General features: G+C 40.7%; 1 protein-coding gene across 1 annotated transcript; it reads left to right on the plus strand.

The window, feature by feature from the left end:
* Positions 1-8,734: 8,734 nt before the first annotated feature.
* LOC103759180 (myosin regulatory light chain 2, smooth muscle minor isoform) lies at positions 8,735-14,095 on the plus strand. Its single transcript, XM_008925535.3, has 4 exons — positions 8,735-8,836; positions 9,095-9,293; positions 9,453-9,614; positions 13,311-14,095. Exons 2-4 carry the CDS (start codon positions 9,110-9,112, stop codon positions 13,481-13,483), a joined length of 519 nt encoding a protein of 172 aa, XP_008923783.1. The 5' UTR covers positions 8,735-8,836; positions 9,095-9,109; the 3' UTR covers positions 13,484-14,095.
* The last annotated feature ends 953 nt before the right edge of the window (positions 14,096-15,048 follow it).

The following is a 15,048-nucleotide window of genomic DNA, read 5'->3' on the forward strand; positions in this document are numbered from 1 at the left end:
TTGCACAAAGGACAGGTGGAAGACTATTGATTAATTTTCCCCCAGTTTTCTTCTGTTAGGAACAGTGGATGCCCAAACCCTTCTTTTCCTGATCCTATTTTCTCTGTAAGTGTTAGGTGCTGGTATTTTACACTGAGTAATCAGCAAGTGAGCTGGCTGCATTTTTCTTGCTGGAAATAAGTTTTGAAGTGCTGATTTTAAAATCATTAATATGAGTTACATAAAGGAGAACATGCTATTCTCCTTGAGAGGAAATTGTCCACTTAAAAAATGTTCTGTGCTGCTGCTCTAGTTTTCTGAGCAGCCAGCTGAAATGTGGGGTGTAGCTGCTTTGTAGCACCTACACAGTGTGACAAGGAACATTCCTGGATGTTCCCTCTCTGTAGAGGGAGAGGCAGGGAACTGTACTGATGGAAAGATACCTACACAGGAAGACACATTATTGAGAAAGAATTCCAAAGGATGTTTGAGTATAACTAACTACAAACCTTCCAAGTTCAGGTTTCCTTGGTATGTGTATTGTATTGTAGGAGACCAGTTAACCTGCAAGTGGGCGCAAACCCCTTAACCACTGACGGCCTACGAGGCCAACAGGCCCAGCCAAGAGACCATATAAGAGCATCGGATGCATTTTGTAGCGCGGCAGCGAGGAATGTCGACAGCTGAGGTTGCCTGCCAAGGGCTGTAGGGATGTGTCATCATTAATCCACTTCCAAAAATAAAAATAACTTTGGTCACTGAAACAGCTTAAAATTCTGATGACTTAGACTTACCGTTTTGCAGCCAAAATCTTGGAACCTAATATTTTGTCCCTTGGGGTTCATATATAACGGTCTCCAAGCTCCACGCCAGACTAAGCTTATGATGAAAAACTATTTTCATAGGCTGATGCACACATTTAATAGTCTTATATCTACAGTGATATATAATGCCCTGTGAAGCACTATTGAAAAGCAGTGATTTATTTTAACATGGCCCACTTACCCTGTTCTAAGGCTACATACGCAGAGGTCAAAATGAAGCCAAAGAGCTATTGCAGCGGCATGAGAAACCTCCAAAGAGGACTATGTATGTGTGAAGTGCTGCCTGTGGATGTTTGCCTCCTGCCTTTTCTTCCCCACATTCTACACTTGTTTCTGCTCTTTACGGTGCATCTAAGCAAATAAATCCATCTTTACCGCACAGTGACCAGATGACTGAAACATTTCACAGCATGAAGGCAGCTTATTATACTAGCTCAGCAACTAGTGGATGTCACAGAGGTGGTGTCCCTACACTCAGAAGTAAGGATCCATTTCACCACTGACCTAAGGACTAACTTTAGATCGCTTGTTTCTAGGATCACTGTCGTATCTTGAGAAATGAATGCAACACAGGGGCCCCATCCTGGCACAGGACATCAGTGACAGCATGCCTTTGCCTCCTGACCAGTGCATTTGATCCAAAAGCTGGAAAGTATCGGAAATCTTGTCATCACATGTTTCTCGTGGCCTTTTCTTGTCTGGAGTGTTACTAACTTAGTGGGATGTTCCTGGGGAGTTTCAAACAACAACAAATAGCTCTCTTACTGTCCCAAAGGCATTCTGACAATGTAAGTCCAAATAACAGGTGAGTAACAATCAAAGTATAGACAGGAACATTTTAGACATCAGCAGTTAATCTGCCATTGGTATTGCCTATGTACCCATGCTCCTATTTTGGCTTCTTACTTAATTTTTCAAAAGCTACTGTCATTTTTAGATAACTTCCCTCTTTGGAAAAACAATTTAGGATGACAGTAACTCAGAAACAGTATTACAGAAGCCAAGAACAATACAGAGGCAAAAAGAAATCAGTAAATGCCTCTCAAAATGCAGCTTAACAATAAGTTAACATGAAATGTTGGAAAGTAATAGTGGGGGAAAAAAACCAAACTCCACACAACTCATGTTCTGTTGTGCTCTGAGCAGCAACTCCACGGAGACCACTGTTTTCCCAAACTTTTGATATATTAGATAGAAAAATGTTCATCTTAAAAAAAAAAAAATGGCAACACATGTCAGCTTTTCCTGCTTTCCTCTAAAGCCTGTGGGCCTGTACATACATTGCTCCCCGTATCCTGGGACCACTCATTTCGGGCAGGAGCAGGCAGGCTACTTTGGTAGCATGCTCTTTGGGAATCCCTGTGTTAGACCTTGAAAAAAAAACTTGTATGGCAAATTTCAACAATTCAGAAAAAAAAATACTGCCAAGGAATGTTTTCAGACCAAACGTGTCATATTCCCTAGACGCCACACATAATAGGCATTGCATCACAGGGCTTAAGGGGTCAGGCAGTTTTTATCAATGTAATAAACCTAAGGAATATGTTTATATGTTTCTCAGCAGCATGCAATTAACATAAGAGCAGGAAATCAAACTGCCTCCTGGAAAATTCCAACTGCTTGCTCTGTGCAGACTCCTCTGCCACGCGGCTGTGATTCAATCCCTCAGTAAACCAGCCTTGCACTTTAATAAAGCTTGAAAGTCAGTTGCAAATACTATAGGATTAGGCAAGTCAAGACTAACTTTAATATGGGTGCCTAAAGGAGAAGATGGTGGCAGCAACAGTCATTTTAACATTCTTGTAAACTGTCACTGCTCAGTTTTACAGGGTTTATTTAATCCTTAATCCTCTCTTTGGTATCAGTGAGTACAACCTCACTAAATATTGAACTATGTTTTGGTTTGTTTTTCAATTGTGAATAGGCCTTGGGAGTTAAAAGTCAGCATTTCACAATAATTTCCAGCCTCTGCCAAGCATATTCAAGTGAGTGGGTGTAAAACGAGGCCTGTGAGCCCTGTCTTGGTATGTGCTAAAAAAGAGCTGACATCAGACACAAGTAACTTGAACCTTGACTTTTCATTGTATCTAACAGATACTAGGGGGTTTCCCTCTTTTGAGTTCTTCCTTAATTGTGAGCTAACTATCTCTAACACAATAGGTTTTATACTGGCAACATATTGCCACCCCACAAGAAATAGGCTGATTTTGAAATTGCTCCACCAGTTAACCAAACTTGCGCTGGCATCAGCTAATAAGAAAACTGCTAACACCTTACTTTTCATGTCAAACACCTGAGTAATTATGCTCCTTGTTTTCTGGGTATATTTTAAAATAGTATTTTAGACCTTCAGCCAAGCATTGAGCTCATTTCATTTTCATCCATATTTGTTCATACATGCTGTCAGACAGATACCAACTCTAATTTTATGTGTGAGGAGAGGGCACATATGTACAACCTTAGGTTAAGCAGAATTAATTACATGTCTTTGAAAGACTGGAGGCCTCCCACTCTCCTTATTAAGAATACCTATCAACACTTATTTTTGCATTTCAGACATCAACATTATGGAATCACGGTGTCTGGCAATATTTCTGATTAAAACTAGTGCAAAAAGGACTGAAAAACCCACAAAGACTTAGCTAGAATTATTGCAACTTACCAGCTAGGATAAAAAACAAGTTATGGACATACAGCACAAGTGGCAGTACAGTGACTTTTCCTCAGCCATGCACACTGAAAGTTACTAGAAAGTCAAAACAGAGCTATTTCTCATTTTCAATCTGGGGAAAGAATATATCTTTCTCTGAGAGCGTTTATTTTTCATGCTTCAGCATCTACCTCGTAGCAGGGACCACCTAGGAAAGCAGTAGTCATTTTTATTCTTGAGGTCATTGAATGAAAACCCTGCAGTCTTGCTCTGAGGCCCTCCAAGACAGCCAAGCGAAGACATGCATTCAGAATCCCTTCTTTCACTCACAACTTGTCCAATGTTTTCCCTTTGGATGACAGTGCTGGAGTTATTTTTGGAGAAGTTCCAGAAAACTCTGGGACACTCTCAGCATCTCAAAAAGAATGACTGTCACTCTGACTGATAACTGCACTGCACTTGGTACAGCTTGACAGAGACAACAGATGCCAGCTGGAATCAGGGAAGAAGGGATGGAAGGGCAGAGGGATGAGCCAAAATACCAGGTGAAACAACTGGCAGTCAAAATGTTTTTGTTAAATGATAGTTTAGACCTAGGACTTGGGTGTTTATATTTAATTTTGACTGTGCTTGTCGATATCTAACCTCTGTAATTATCATTCGTTACTTTTGTTGAATAGTGATAATACGCTCAGAAAAAAAAAATCTCTTAAGTGGCAAAACCTTCCATCTAACTTTCACACATTTTTAATTCTTAACTCAATGTGAAAATCACACATATGCTTTTTCATCTAGTCTCTCTTTTCAGACTGTTTTGTTTGTTTCCTATGCATATCCTCAGTCTTACTTCTATGATGAGCAAGGGTACGGAATTGCTTCTGTACAAGAAAAATTACCTAAGTGAGACTCTCTGCTAGAGCAGATGGAGCATGCAAGAGCTTTCTAGAAGCACAAGTATCACAAAGAGGTGGACACACAAGTCAGCATTAGCATTTCTTCCAATACAAAGTCTAGAGCATAAAATAAGAATAGGTATGTTCAAAATTAGTAAGGTAAAGTCCTTCATGTAACAAATAGCAACCTCGCAGAGGGCTCCAAAAACACCTGTAAAGGACACTGTGGATGCTAAATTTGTATCTAGTCAAGGATGACATATAAGACAAGCTCATGAAAGAAGTTCATTGTGCGTTACTAAATACCACACCTGGCTCAGGGTAGCTTACTCCTCCATGAACTTAAAATAGCAGAGACCGGGAGAGGATTCTTGGAAGATATCATAGGCTACCATGACTCTTATTCTTCCCTAAATACCTGCAAACGGCCATTGCTGCCGCTCTCCCCTTAAGAACAGGCTAAAAGCACCCAGTATGTTCTCTCCTCCAAAAACAATGGGAAGCATAGATATTTTTTTTTTAAAATATGATTCAAAGTTTTGGGAAAAAAACCCCAAAACAATAAAACTCTCCAGTGACCTGGTAGGGAAGACCTCGCAGCATCTATTATTTGTTGAAGGCATCCAAGGAACCAGTAGACACATCCTGGTGGTGCTCCACCTAGAACTGGAAGAAGGAGAAAGAGGCCACAGCTGCTGGGCTTCCCCATCCCCAGTCAAAAGACCAATTTTGACTTGCAGAGAAATCAGGGTCAGACCTGGGCAATCTCATTTAACCCCAGCTTCATGGTTCTCACCTTCTCAGGAGGCAGCAGGATCTGAACGTCGAGCAAAACTCTAGCCTGAGCAACCCTGACAGGCTTGCTCTGCTCCTCACTGCTGTGCATGGTCAAATGCAAGTGCTGGGGACGATCCTGGCATTTTTTCTGGCCTTGCAGCAAGCAAGCAGTACACAAGTAGACCAGTCTCCTGGCCCCCACCCATTCAGGGCTGTTGCCATCATGGATCAAACAGTGCAGACACAGCCAAAGGATGGCTAAGACTTTGCTCCCTGTCTTCCACATCCAGAATCCACATCTCTTTCCAGCTGGGGCACACTATTTTAGGCAGACTTCTACTGTGAGCTAGTGCAGTCATTCCTGTAACATTAATTAGACTCATAAACATCATATGACACGGACTGATTCTGCTTCATTAAGCAAGCAAGTTAATCACAAATATTTGTACTGTCATTGTAACTCAGCAGAGGTGGGGAAGTAGAACCATGGAATTGTTAAGGTTGCAAAAGACTTCTAAGATTATTGAGTTCAACTGTTAATGGAGAGAATTAAATGACAAGGCTTATTGTAAATTGCCTACTGTGTGTAATGGACTTAGAACTTTATGAAACAGATGATTTTGAATGTTTTTAGACAATATAAAGAAAAAAAAGCCTAGGAAAACATTTCAACAGCACTAAAGTACTTGAGTATTTTAGATGGAAAGGATAGGAACATTTTCTACATTTTGCTTAAGAGGACTTTTTCTAAAACAAGACTGACATAAATGAAAAAGAAGGTCGGAATAATGAAGGAAAAAGCAGCAGAAAGAAGAAAACTGAAGGAGTTAAGAGCTCAGTATTTTTTTCAGAATGTATAAATTTATTCCTACTCTGTACGTTTTATGTAGGAAATTATGTAGTACTGAAAAATAAACAAATTGGAATACACTCTGTGATGTGATAGTGCAAGCATTTTTCCCAGCCCACGAAACAAACGCTGCACAGAACTGAAGCTCATCCCTGTGTGGGACAGCCCCACCACCTACACAAGCATCCTTCCAACATACATAGCCTGGGAACTGCCTGCTCCCAAAGGCTCTCGCTGTGCCTGGCCTGCACACAGGGCGGTGGGAGGGCACACTCTCTCTGCAGAGCATTTCTCTGTCCAGAGTGAAACATTTCTACTTTGCACTGTGTGGTGGCTGGATGAATCACTGAGCGGCAGTGCTGCCCAGTTCTACCTTAGGCTTCCCAAAATTCGCTCTCACTAGGATGTGCCTAGGCAGGCTTTTAAGAAAGGCTTGAAGGACATCTTAAAAAACAGGCCTGCTGTCCCATCAGACAGGGAGCTGCCAGCACAGCACTCGGAGCACCACATTCACAAAAAAGACCTTTGCTTCTTTTCCCTTTTCTTTTTAAGATTTATGTCAATGAGTTAACAAAAATATTCTCCAAACATTATAAGAGGCAAACCAAATCTTCACACCCCCCCTTTAAATTTCTTTATTGGTATCATGAATACTGGAATCAAGTAAAATTCAACTATTTGTAAAAGCACTACTTAGACTCACATCACACAGAAAATGGTCTGCCTCTAGGTCATTCCACCATGATGCAACAAATTGGAGACAAAAGCTTTAAGACAGAGAGTCACATAGACACACAATTTTGTCATTAAGAACTGATCTCATACTGAGCGAGTAATATTACTGTACCTATTCTCACATCTCTGAAAGTTAAACACTGGGAACAACACACAGTGATAGGTTTCATATAACACCTTTTTAATAGCTTGGAAAACAATACAAGACAGAATAGCATGTTTGCAGTAGGGTTCAATTTAAAGTAACTGATGAAAGAACTTTAAATCAAGAGATCAAATAACCTTTTATAATTGAATTTCAACATACAATTCAGTTGTTCAACATTATCATAGAGTATTTTATTAACTCTATTACTATCTTGGTGTTTCTACAGCTTTCCTGCCCACTCTTACTCTGCATATAATTACCTTGAAACTACGTGTCGTGTCTAGTAAGCACAGAGGATTTTTTTACCCAGAACTTTTTTCATGAACGGGCTTCCAATTCAGCAAAGTTTAATATTAGTTCCTATTGCACTTTGAGGCAAATTTTAGAAGAGCGATATTAAAATTCAATGGGGAAGTATTATAAGATAATTAGACCACATTCTCAGACCTCACGAGGTAACTCTTCTGGTTTCAGAGGAGGGCAGAGGAAGAAAGTTGAGCTTTCTGTCTCCCTTCAAATTTGAGACTGCAGCTTCTAGATTACATATTAGATTACACATTCATTTCAGTAGGTACACTGCCTAAAAGTAATCCATTTACATTTGTAAATATAATTGCTAATTTCAGCAAAAGCCTGTACATCTATTTTTATCTTTCACAGAATGATCAAGGTTGGAAGAGACCTTCAAGATCATCTAGTCCAACCATCAACCTAGTTCCACCATAATTCCCAAGTGCCACATCCAGACACCTCTTGAACACTTCTGGAGACAATAACCCTACCACACTCCCTGGGCAACTTATTTCAATGCCTAACCAATGTCTTTACCTCTTAAGAGTTATTGTTTACCAAGATACAGGTTGTATACCAACAAAGCTGATAACATGTAGGGGGGGAGTTCAAAGAATGATGATACAGCAGTGCATCTTTCCCATCTGACTTTTTCAGGACCTCTTTGTGTACTAAACAACAGCTTCTTGATGCCCAAATGATTTATGTGGAACTTCAATATGCAAAACGCGAACAAGTATTCCGTTCAGAAAAATTTCAAAAACGCAGAAGTGGGCTAAAACTGAACTGCTTCTGAAGCAATTTCAGACCCCATGCTCCTACACTAAAAAGAGCTCGTACTTCAATTTCTTTGACATCCTGCATCAGTAAACGAAGACCAGAAAAATAAGCGTCATCCTTTGCAATGTTTTCGTGAAAAAAAGCTATGCAAAAATAAATCCTCCAACGAGTCTTACAATGTGTGGCTGCAAGAGGGGCTAAGCCTTGCTCATGGGGGAGTACTCACTTGGAAGACTTAGAGATACAAAGCAGAATTTTTCTGATCCCTCAAGCGGAACACGAGGAAGACTAAAGGTAAGGATAACCCCTCACACCTGTTAATCCGGGCAGTACAGTTACCGAAAGATCAGGACGCTTCGTTCACCCCACCGCTATGGCACCACGCGGACTTGGGAACGCTGCGGGCGCCGGCACGGCCTTCAGGAGCACGGACCGAAGCTCCACCTTCAGTGTGAAGAGTTTTTATGGATATAAAAGAATAACCACACGGGAAGCACTCGCTGACCCGCAGAAGCCCTCCCGAGCCACCTCTCCGCGGACAGCAGGGCTCCCTCCATCCCTTTCCCCGCCGCCCGGCACCTGCAGGCGGCGCACAGGACGGCACCGGCGGCGGCGGAGACTTCCCCCGGGATGCGCCAACGCCGCAGAAGCGGGGGGCGGATGGAAGTGGCTGCGGGGACGTGCTGGGCCGGCCGCCGCCGAGGAGGAGGCAGGATGGGCTGCGATCCGTAAGGGAATACCTCGCTGCCGCTTCGCTGCCCCCCCCCCCGCCGCTTCTCTCGCCGCTCGTCCCCACCCGCCGCTCAGGAGCACGATGGTTTCTCCAGGAAGAACCGGAGCATCCGCCGCCGGTGCCGCTTCCTCCCTTCCGCGTCTGTCCCGTAGCGGGTCCCCACAGCGACCACCGGGGTGAGGGGCCTTTGAAGACAAAAATTTAAGTCCAGCCTACGTCTTCTAATCGTGACTTTCTTTTTGTTTAGGAGTCTGTCTTTCATTTAGTCGTACTTTCTGTTTCTCTTTTTCCCTTCTTGATTAGGGAAATATGTTCTGATGAGAAGAAATGGAAGTGTGTTAGTGGTGCACTTTATCATTAAACCTTAGTACATTTTATGTTTTAAGTCCTAACTCTGATCTTATTGCATTTACTGTATTTTCTTCTCTCCCTAGTGTACAACAGCCAACATGTCCAGCAAAAAGGCAAAGACGAAGACCACCAAGAAGCGCCCTCAGCGCGCCACTTCCAATGTATTTGCGATGTTTGATCAGTCGCAGATTCAGGAATTCAAGGAGGCCTTCAACATGATCGACCAGAACAGGGATGGCTTCATCGACAAAGAGGACTTGCACGATATGCTCGCCTCCCTGGGTAATGTCCCTTTGCTGTTTATGCTTGCCAAGCCAATTTGTGCTGTTTAAGGGAAATTCCTGAGTTTAGGATATGAGAGGTGTCTCAGTTTGTATTGCACGATTGACATTACTCTTTTAGTTTGAAAACTAAGCTGAATATGAATCCCTTTATCTGTAGGAAAGAATCCAACAGATGAATACCTGGATGCCATGATGAATGAGGCTCCAGGCCCCATAAACTTCACGATGTTCCTGACCATGTTTGGTGAGAAGTTAAATGGCACCGACCCGGAAGATGTAATCAGGAATGCATTTGCTTGCTTTGATGAAGAAGCAACAGGTATGTGGGTCAAACTCAGCTGCTTGGCAGGGGTTGGTTTGGGTTTTTTTATGTTGTTTATTTAGGTTTCTAAATAGTATGCTGATTTTTGCACCTTTATAAATGTAGTCCTAGACGTCATATTCTATCAAGTAATGAGAATTTGGCTTATTACTGAGTGAGAGTAAAAGCTTTCTGGCTGTTCTGTGTCAGTTCTATGGACTAGTAGTAATGTTCTTCTGTGAGGCTTTGAAGAAGAGTGTTTTAACTGGGCAGTGTGTATGTTCCTCAAAGTGCAAAACAAGATGTATTTGCTATAAGATGAGGAATTCAAATTGGTAATATGTGATTTTCTATGTCATGGAAAAGGTAACAGTGTGAAGTCTGTCATACCTCTGCAGTAGGTCTGAGATGCATCTGAATTCTTCAGTGTTTAATATTTCAAGACAGGCTGTCCAGACTTCTTAAACTCTTTTGAACCCTTGTCTTGCTGAGTGTAATTTATGGCTCTGATAACAAATGTCATGTGCAGTGCCCTCACCCGCAGTTGTTTGTTTTCAGCTTGCAGGAAGGGCTGTAACTTTAGTGGTCTAAAGATAAAAACCGGGCGGGGTCTGGAAGGTAGAAATGACAGATGGGACTGACTTGCATAGCAAAATGAGGGGGAAAAGGAAAACACAGAGCTCAGTTTTACTATGTCAGACTTTCAAGGTTGTGCCTGTAATCTTGAGGTTAGAGTTTATGCTTTTATTTATTTATTCGTGGAGGCTGAGATTCCTGAGAAGTGTATAGTAACTGGGGATGAATCCTTGGGCAATTGTGTGGAATTACAGAGTATCAGCGCTTTGATATATCGTGAACTTGTCTTAGGAGTACGTTGAAATTATGTAGCCTCTGTACTAGAGATGTCACTACACCTATAACTTTCCTCACAACTGTCCATCACAATATTTTAAGTTAGCCTGTGGATATATGCTCTGAACCTTTCAAAGGATATTATTCTGTTTCAAACAGCTATTTTCAGTCTGTGTATTTTAGCACCTTTTGCCTTTTCAAAGAGCATCCCCTTCCTGCTGAGGTGTAGGTAAACAGGCTTTCTGTTGGTAAGGCCTTTTCAAATGTTAATCGACTTCCTCCCTCTCAAGGGAAATCTCTTTACCATCTCCTAGAGAAGGAAGTTCTGTTAGTAGGTTAATTATTTTCTCTCCACAGGTAGTCTGACTCACTGTGCTACAGCGTGTTTTTTTGTGTGCACCAAAACAAGAGCCTATGCATAATGATATAAAGAAAATGGTTGTGCTACCAGTTCTTTTGAACAGGAACTTTCTGTGTCTGTGTAAACAATAAGTTACTAGTTCGGGCACCCACGTACTGATAAGATTGATTTTATTATCTTTCAACTCTGTGTGGTAAATGTTTTAGTCTAGTCCTATGATGATTTGAGGATAATGGTTCCACAGTCTGGTTTATGTCTTATGCCATCCTCAAATTTTAACCAGGAAACATGTGAGATAGTTATTTTGTTTTATTGATTTTTGTTATTCTGTTTTTATTGAATTTTTTTTTCATAATAGTTAAAATGCACTCTTCAAAATAACGTGTGATGTATTTATAGAACCCATGTTATGTTTACCCTTTATTCATTTTATTCTCAGATTGGCTTCTGATCAGTTTGTTCCTTTTAAAAATGTACAAAAGCCTTTCCAGCTATATCAACCTTTTTTCTTTTACTTTTTTTTTTCTTCATTTCATGGTGTCCAGATGTGTGTTTGTTATAGGCCTGATTTTCTAGCTCAACATCAGTGTACGTCTTTTGAAAGAGAGTAATACAAATCAGATTCTACTGATGAGGATAAGGTAGTTGTACTTGTTGCGTTTTACTTATGTTTCCTACAGTGCCAATCTAGTTGGTTATGTTGCTTCAGCATTACTATTGTGTGTAGTACTATGGAATTGGTATAAAATTTGTATCAGTCTGCATTTGGAATGGTTTTTGTCTGCTCTTTGATCCTGCATTGTCATCTCTTTTGTGCTGCCTGCAACAGGCTGAATCTGAAGTTTTGCTTCATTTATTTGTTACTCCCCATCTACACTGAAGCTGTGTGGGAGAGAGAGTGGGAGTCCCGTTTGCTTTACAATTTGTTGCTGCTAAAACTTTTAATGTATTCCTAGTCTGGCAGCCCAGTTCAGTGTTTAAACACCTAGCTATTCAGACAGGAGCAATTAAGTCCTTGAGAGGCAGCACCAAAGGCCTTGCATTCTTTGAATACTAATCCTTATGTCATCTCTCATCACCACTTGGTCTCTGTAGGATTGCTGAAACAGTCTAATCTGTTTAGCTGCTTTTTCCTCTTCTTTACACAAAGAACTCCAATATTTGACCTGATTAAGATGGGCCCAGCTAACCGAACATTCTCCCTGTTTTTGAAGTAGGAGATAGCTGCTAGCCTTCTTGATTTGGAGTCAGTATCCAAAGGCTGGTCTACACTGGAATATGATACTGTTTTCATTAGCATATGCTGAAACATGTTTTTGTTTCCCTTCCCTGCAGCGCCACCGTGCTAATTTGTCATGCTCATTGACTGCTTTTTGGTCCCAATTCCCTGTTTGGTTTTGTCTCTCTAATGAACTCTTGTTTGCTTAAGTTATTCATCTCTCTTTCCGAAGCAGGACTTTTTTATCACGTTCTGATTGAATATACATCAGTTGATGTGGATGTCTACATATGATTTCCAGCTGATCCACAGAGTTTACTAGCCTTCTTTTTGGAACATACTTCTACCTCCTCTGTTCTGTTATTGATATTTCTCCACCTACAGTTCAATAACCAATTTCTTTCTCAAATGAAGCAACTATTGTGCTTGTAAAGACATGGCTGGTCTTATTTCAGCATTTAGCAGTTTTTGCATTCTGCCATCTACCATTTGTTATGCACATTCCTTTTTTCATCTCTAAATTTTCTTGGAATTACTTGGCAACTGCTGGTTCTGCCCACCTCTTGAAATGGAATTAGCAGAAGATACCTAGAAACTGCTCATTTTTATATCTTCATAAATTTCCTCAAAAATCGTATGCTAATATTTTAGCATAAAGTAAATAATATCTCCTACCTTTTTTTTTTTTACTGGGTTCTCCACCTTTACCTCTCCACAGTAAACATACTTCCTCCCTCCTGAGCTAACTTGCTCAGTCCTGTCTGAAAGTCTTTTCTGTTATAAACTCCCTGGATGCTTGCCAGGATTTCACTGTATCCACGTAAACTGCCTCCAGCAACGCTGTTGTGCATCAGCAAAGAGCCAAATGGTGGTTATTTACTCCCAAGAGGAAACTAGTTTATAGAGGATGTGCAAATATATCTAATTAAGTCAAGAAAAATATAATTCGTTTAAGAGAACTGCTTGTGTAATGAAGACTAGCAGTGACAGGAACTTGTTTTTCCACTTTGAGCCGTTGAAGATCAGGAAATGGAAATAGGTGTTATTATATTACAGCAGGTCAGGCCTTGTTTTCAAAAATCTGTATGAAATGCATTAAACTTCCCTCCCTTTCCCTTTGCAGTCAAGGAATTTCTTTAGAATGCAATTAAGAAAATATTTTGTGCTCTCGGTGCAAATGCTTATGCTGTGTTAGTTAACTGCATGTCTGTCCTGCTGCTTTTGGAGACCCAGCTAAGAAACCCGGCTTCCCTTTTGTGTCTCTCTGTATGTCTCATTCCAGGGTTCATCCAGGAAGACTACCTGCGGGAGCTGCTGACAACAATGGGAGACAGGTTCACGGATGAAGAGGTGGACGAGCTGTACAGAGAGGCACCCATCGACAAAAAGGGGAATTTCAACTACATCGAGTTCACACGCATCCTGAAACATGGAGCAAAAGACAAGGATGACTGAGCAAATCCATGCATACCTGCAGATAGCTGCTTTTTCCCCCCATTAATTTTATTTCTCAGGATCTGTTTTTTTCTTTTTTTTTTTTTTCTTCTCGGGACCTTTTGCATACATTTTTAGCATTCCAGCTTTTTCCTCTGTGGCTCAGGCACACCTGCACCTTTGTAATAAGACTGGAAATGGGCAGAGAGAGAGGATGGCTTACAGTGATAGAGGTTGAGGGACAAAGATCAGGGAGTGTGGAGGCCCAGGTAAAATGTCAGTGCTACTCATCCTAGCTGGATTAATTTTACATTTTTAATGGTAACTTCTCAAATAAACCACTGCTCTATTAAGTACATAGTTAAAATTTTCATGCTAGAAGTGGACTGTTTATCTAATGATATGTGTAAATACTTTTGCAACTGTATGCAGTCGTGTTGTTACCTATTTTTGCCTTAAAAAAATGATGCATAAGTCACTTAAGCATACTGATGTTTGTACTTCAGTGACTGAGTACTTTGCCTGCTACTGTGAGCACACACAATGAAGAAGAAATTCCCATCCTTCAAATTTTAGTGTATTGTAGATTAATCATTCTGTCCAAGACTTGCACATTAAACACTTTAAATCTTATTATGCAATTCAGTGTCTATTTTATCACCTCAGTGCCTCCATTTCTCGACACTGAGTACTATATTAATGCCACTTTTAAAAAACTTATAAATCCTAGTGTTTTCTTTAAAGCAAGATGTCATATGTGGGTAGAGTTGCTTGAGTGATGCTTCTTACCAGATCTGGGGGGCTGCCAATATTGCATTAATTACATTTCATTGCAACCATTTATTATTTTCTTTCTTTTATCTTCCTATCTTTTTTTTCAAAATACAGTGAGAACAGGGCTGGATGAAGAAGGAAGCTGTGCTGTCTTTATCTTTTTTTTTTTTTTTCTGTGTCAAAATGTTATTCTTGGTTTCCAAAGGAAACAATATACACTATACTTTTAAGAGTGCTAAGAGTGGTGCTTTGGGTGTGTGAGATGGAGGCATTCCTTTTTGTTCCATTTCTCATAATCGTATCCTCTAGTTCTTGTGGTACGGATCGTAAAGCATATTTGCTACAGTATTCTGAAGCAACTTTGCCGTAATCTGAATGCTTGTGGTTCTGAGTTTTTTTGGTTTTGAGAGAAAGGGTGATCAGAGCCTCTTCTAACACTTTTAGGAATTACGCTGTTAATCCCTTCAGAATTTACGTTACAAAATCGAGACATTTGGCTGAGAGGTTTTGCTGTTTCTTGGTAAGCTGCTGTTGTGAACTTAACTTTTAATAAATGTCATTAGAGTACAGTGATTAAAGCTCTGAAGTTCCTGCTCTACCTCAGTCCCAGGGAGATTTGCAAAGGAGTGGGAGCTGTGCACAAAAAGATGATCTGGTGCTGATGACAGTAGGCCTGTAAGAAGAGTATGGAAGTCGCTGAAAACTAGAGAGGAAGAAAAGGTTCAAAACGGATTTAGATGACCTCGAAATGCTTCATAAATGTTTTCCCTCAGTTGCTGCTTTTTTACGGAAAAAAGCATCTACGTTTAGAG

The sequence above is a fragment of the Manacus vitellinus genome, unplaced genomic scaffold, assembly GCF_001715985.3.
Source record: "Manacus vitellinus isolate BGI_N305 unplaced genomic scaffold, ASM171598v3 scaffold_1_pilon, whole genome shotgun sequence".
NCBI classification, from domain to species: domain Eukaryota; kingdom Metazoa; phylum Chordata; class Aves; order Passeriformes; family Pipridae; genus Manacus; species Manacus vitellinus.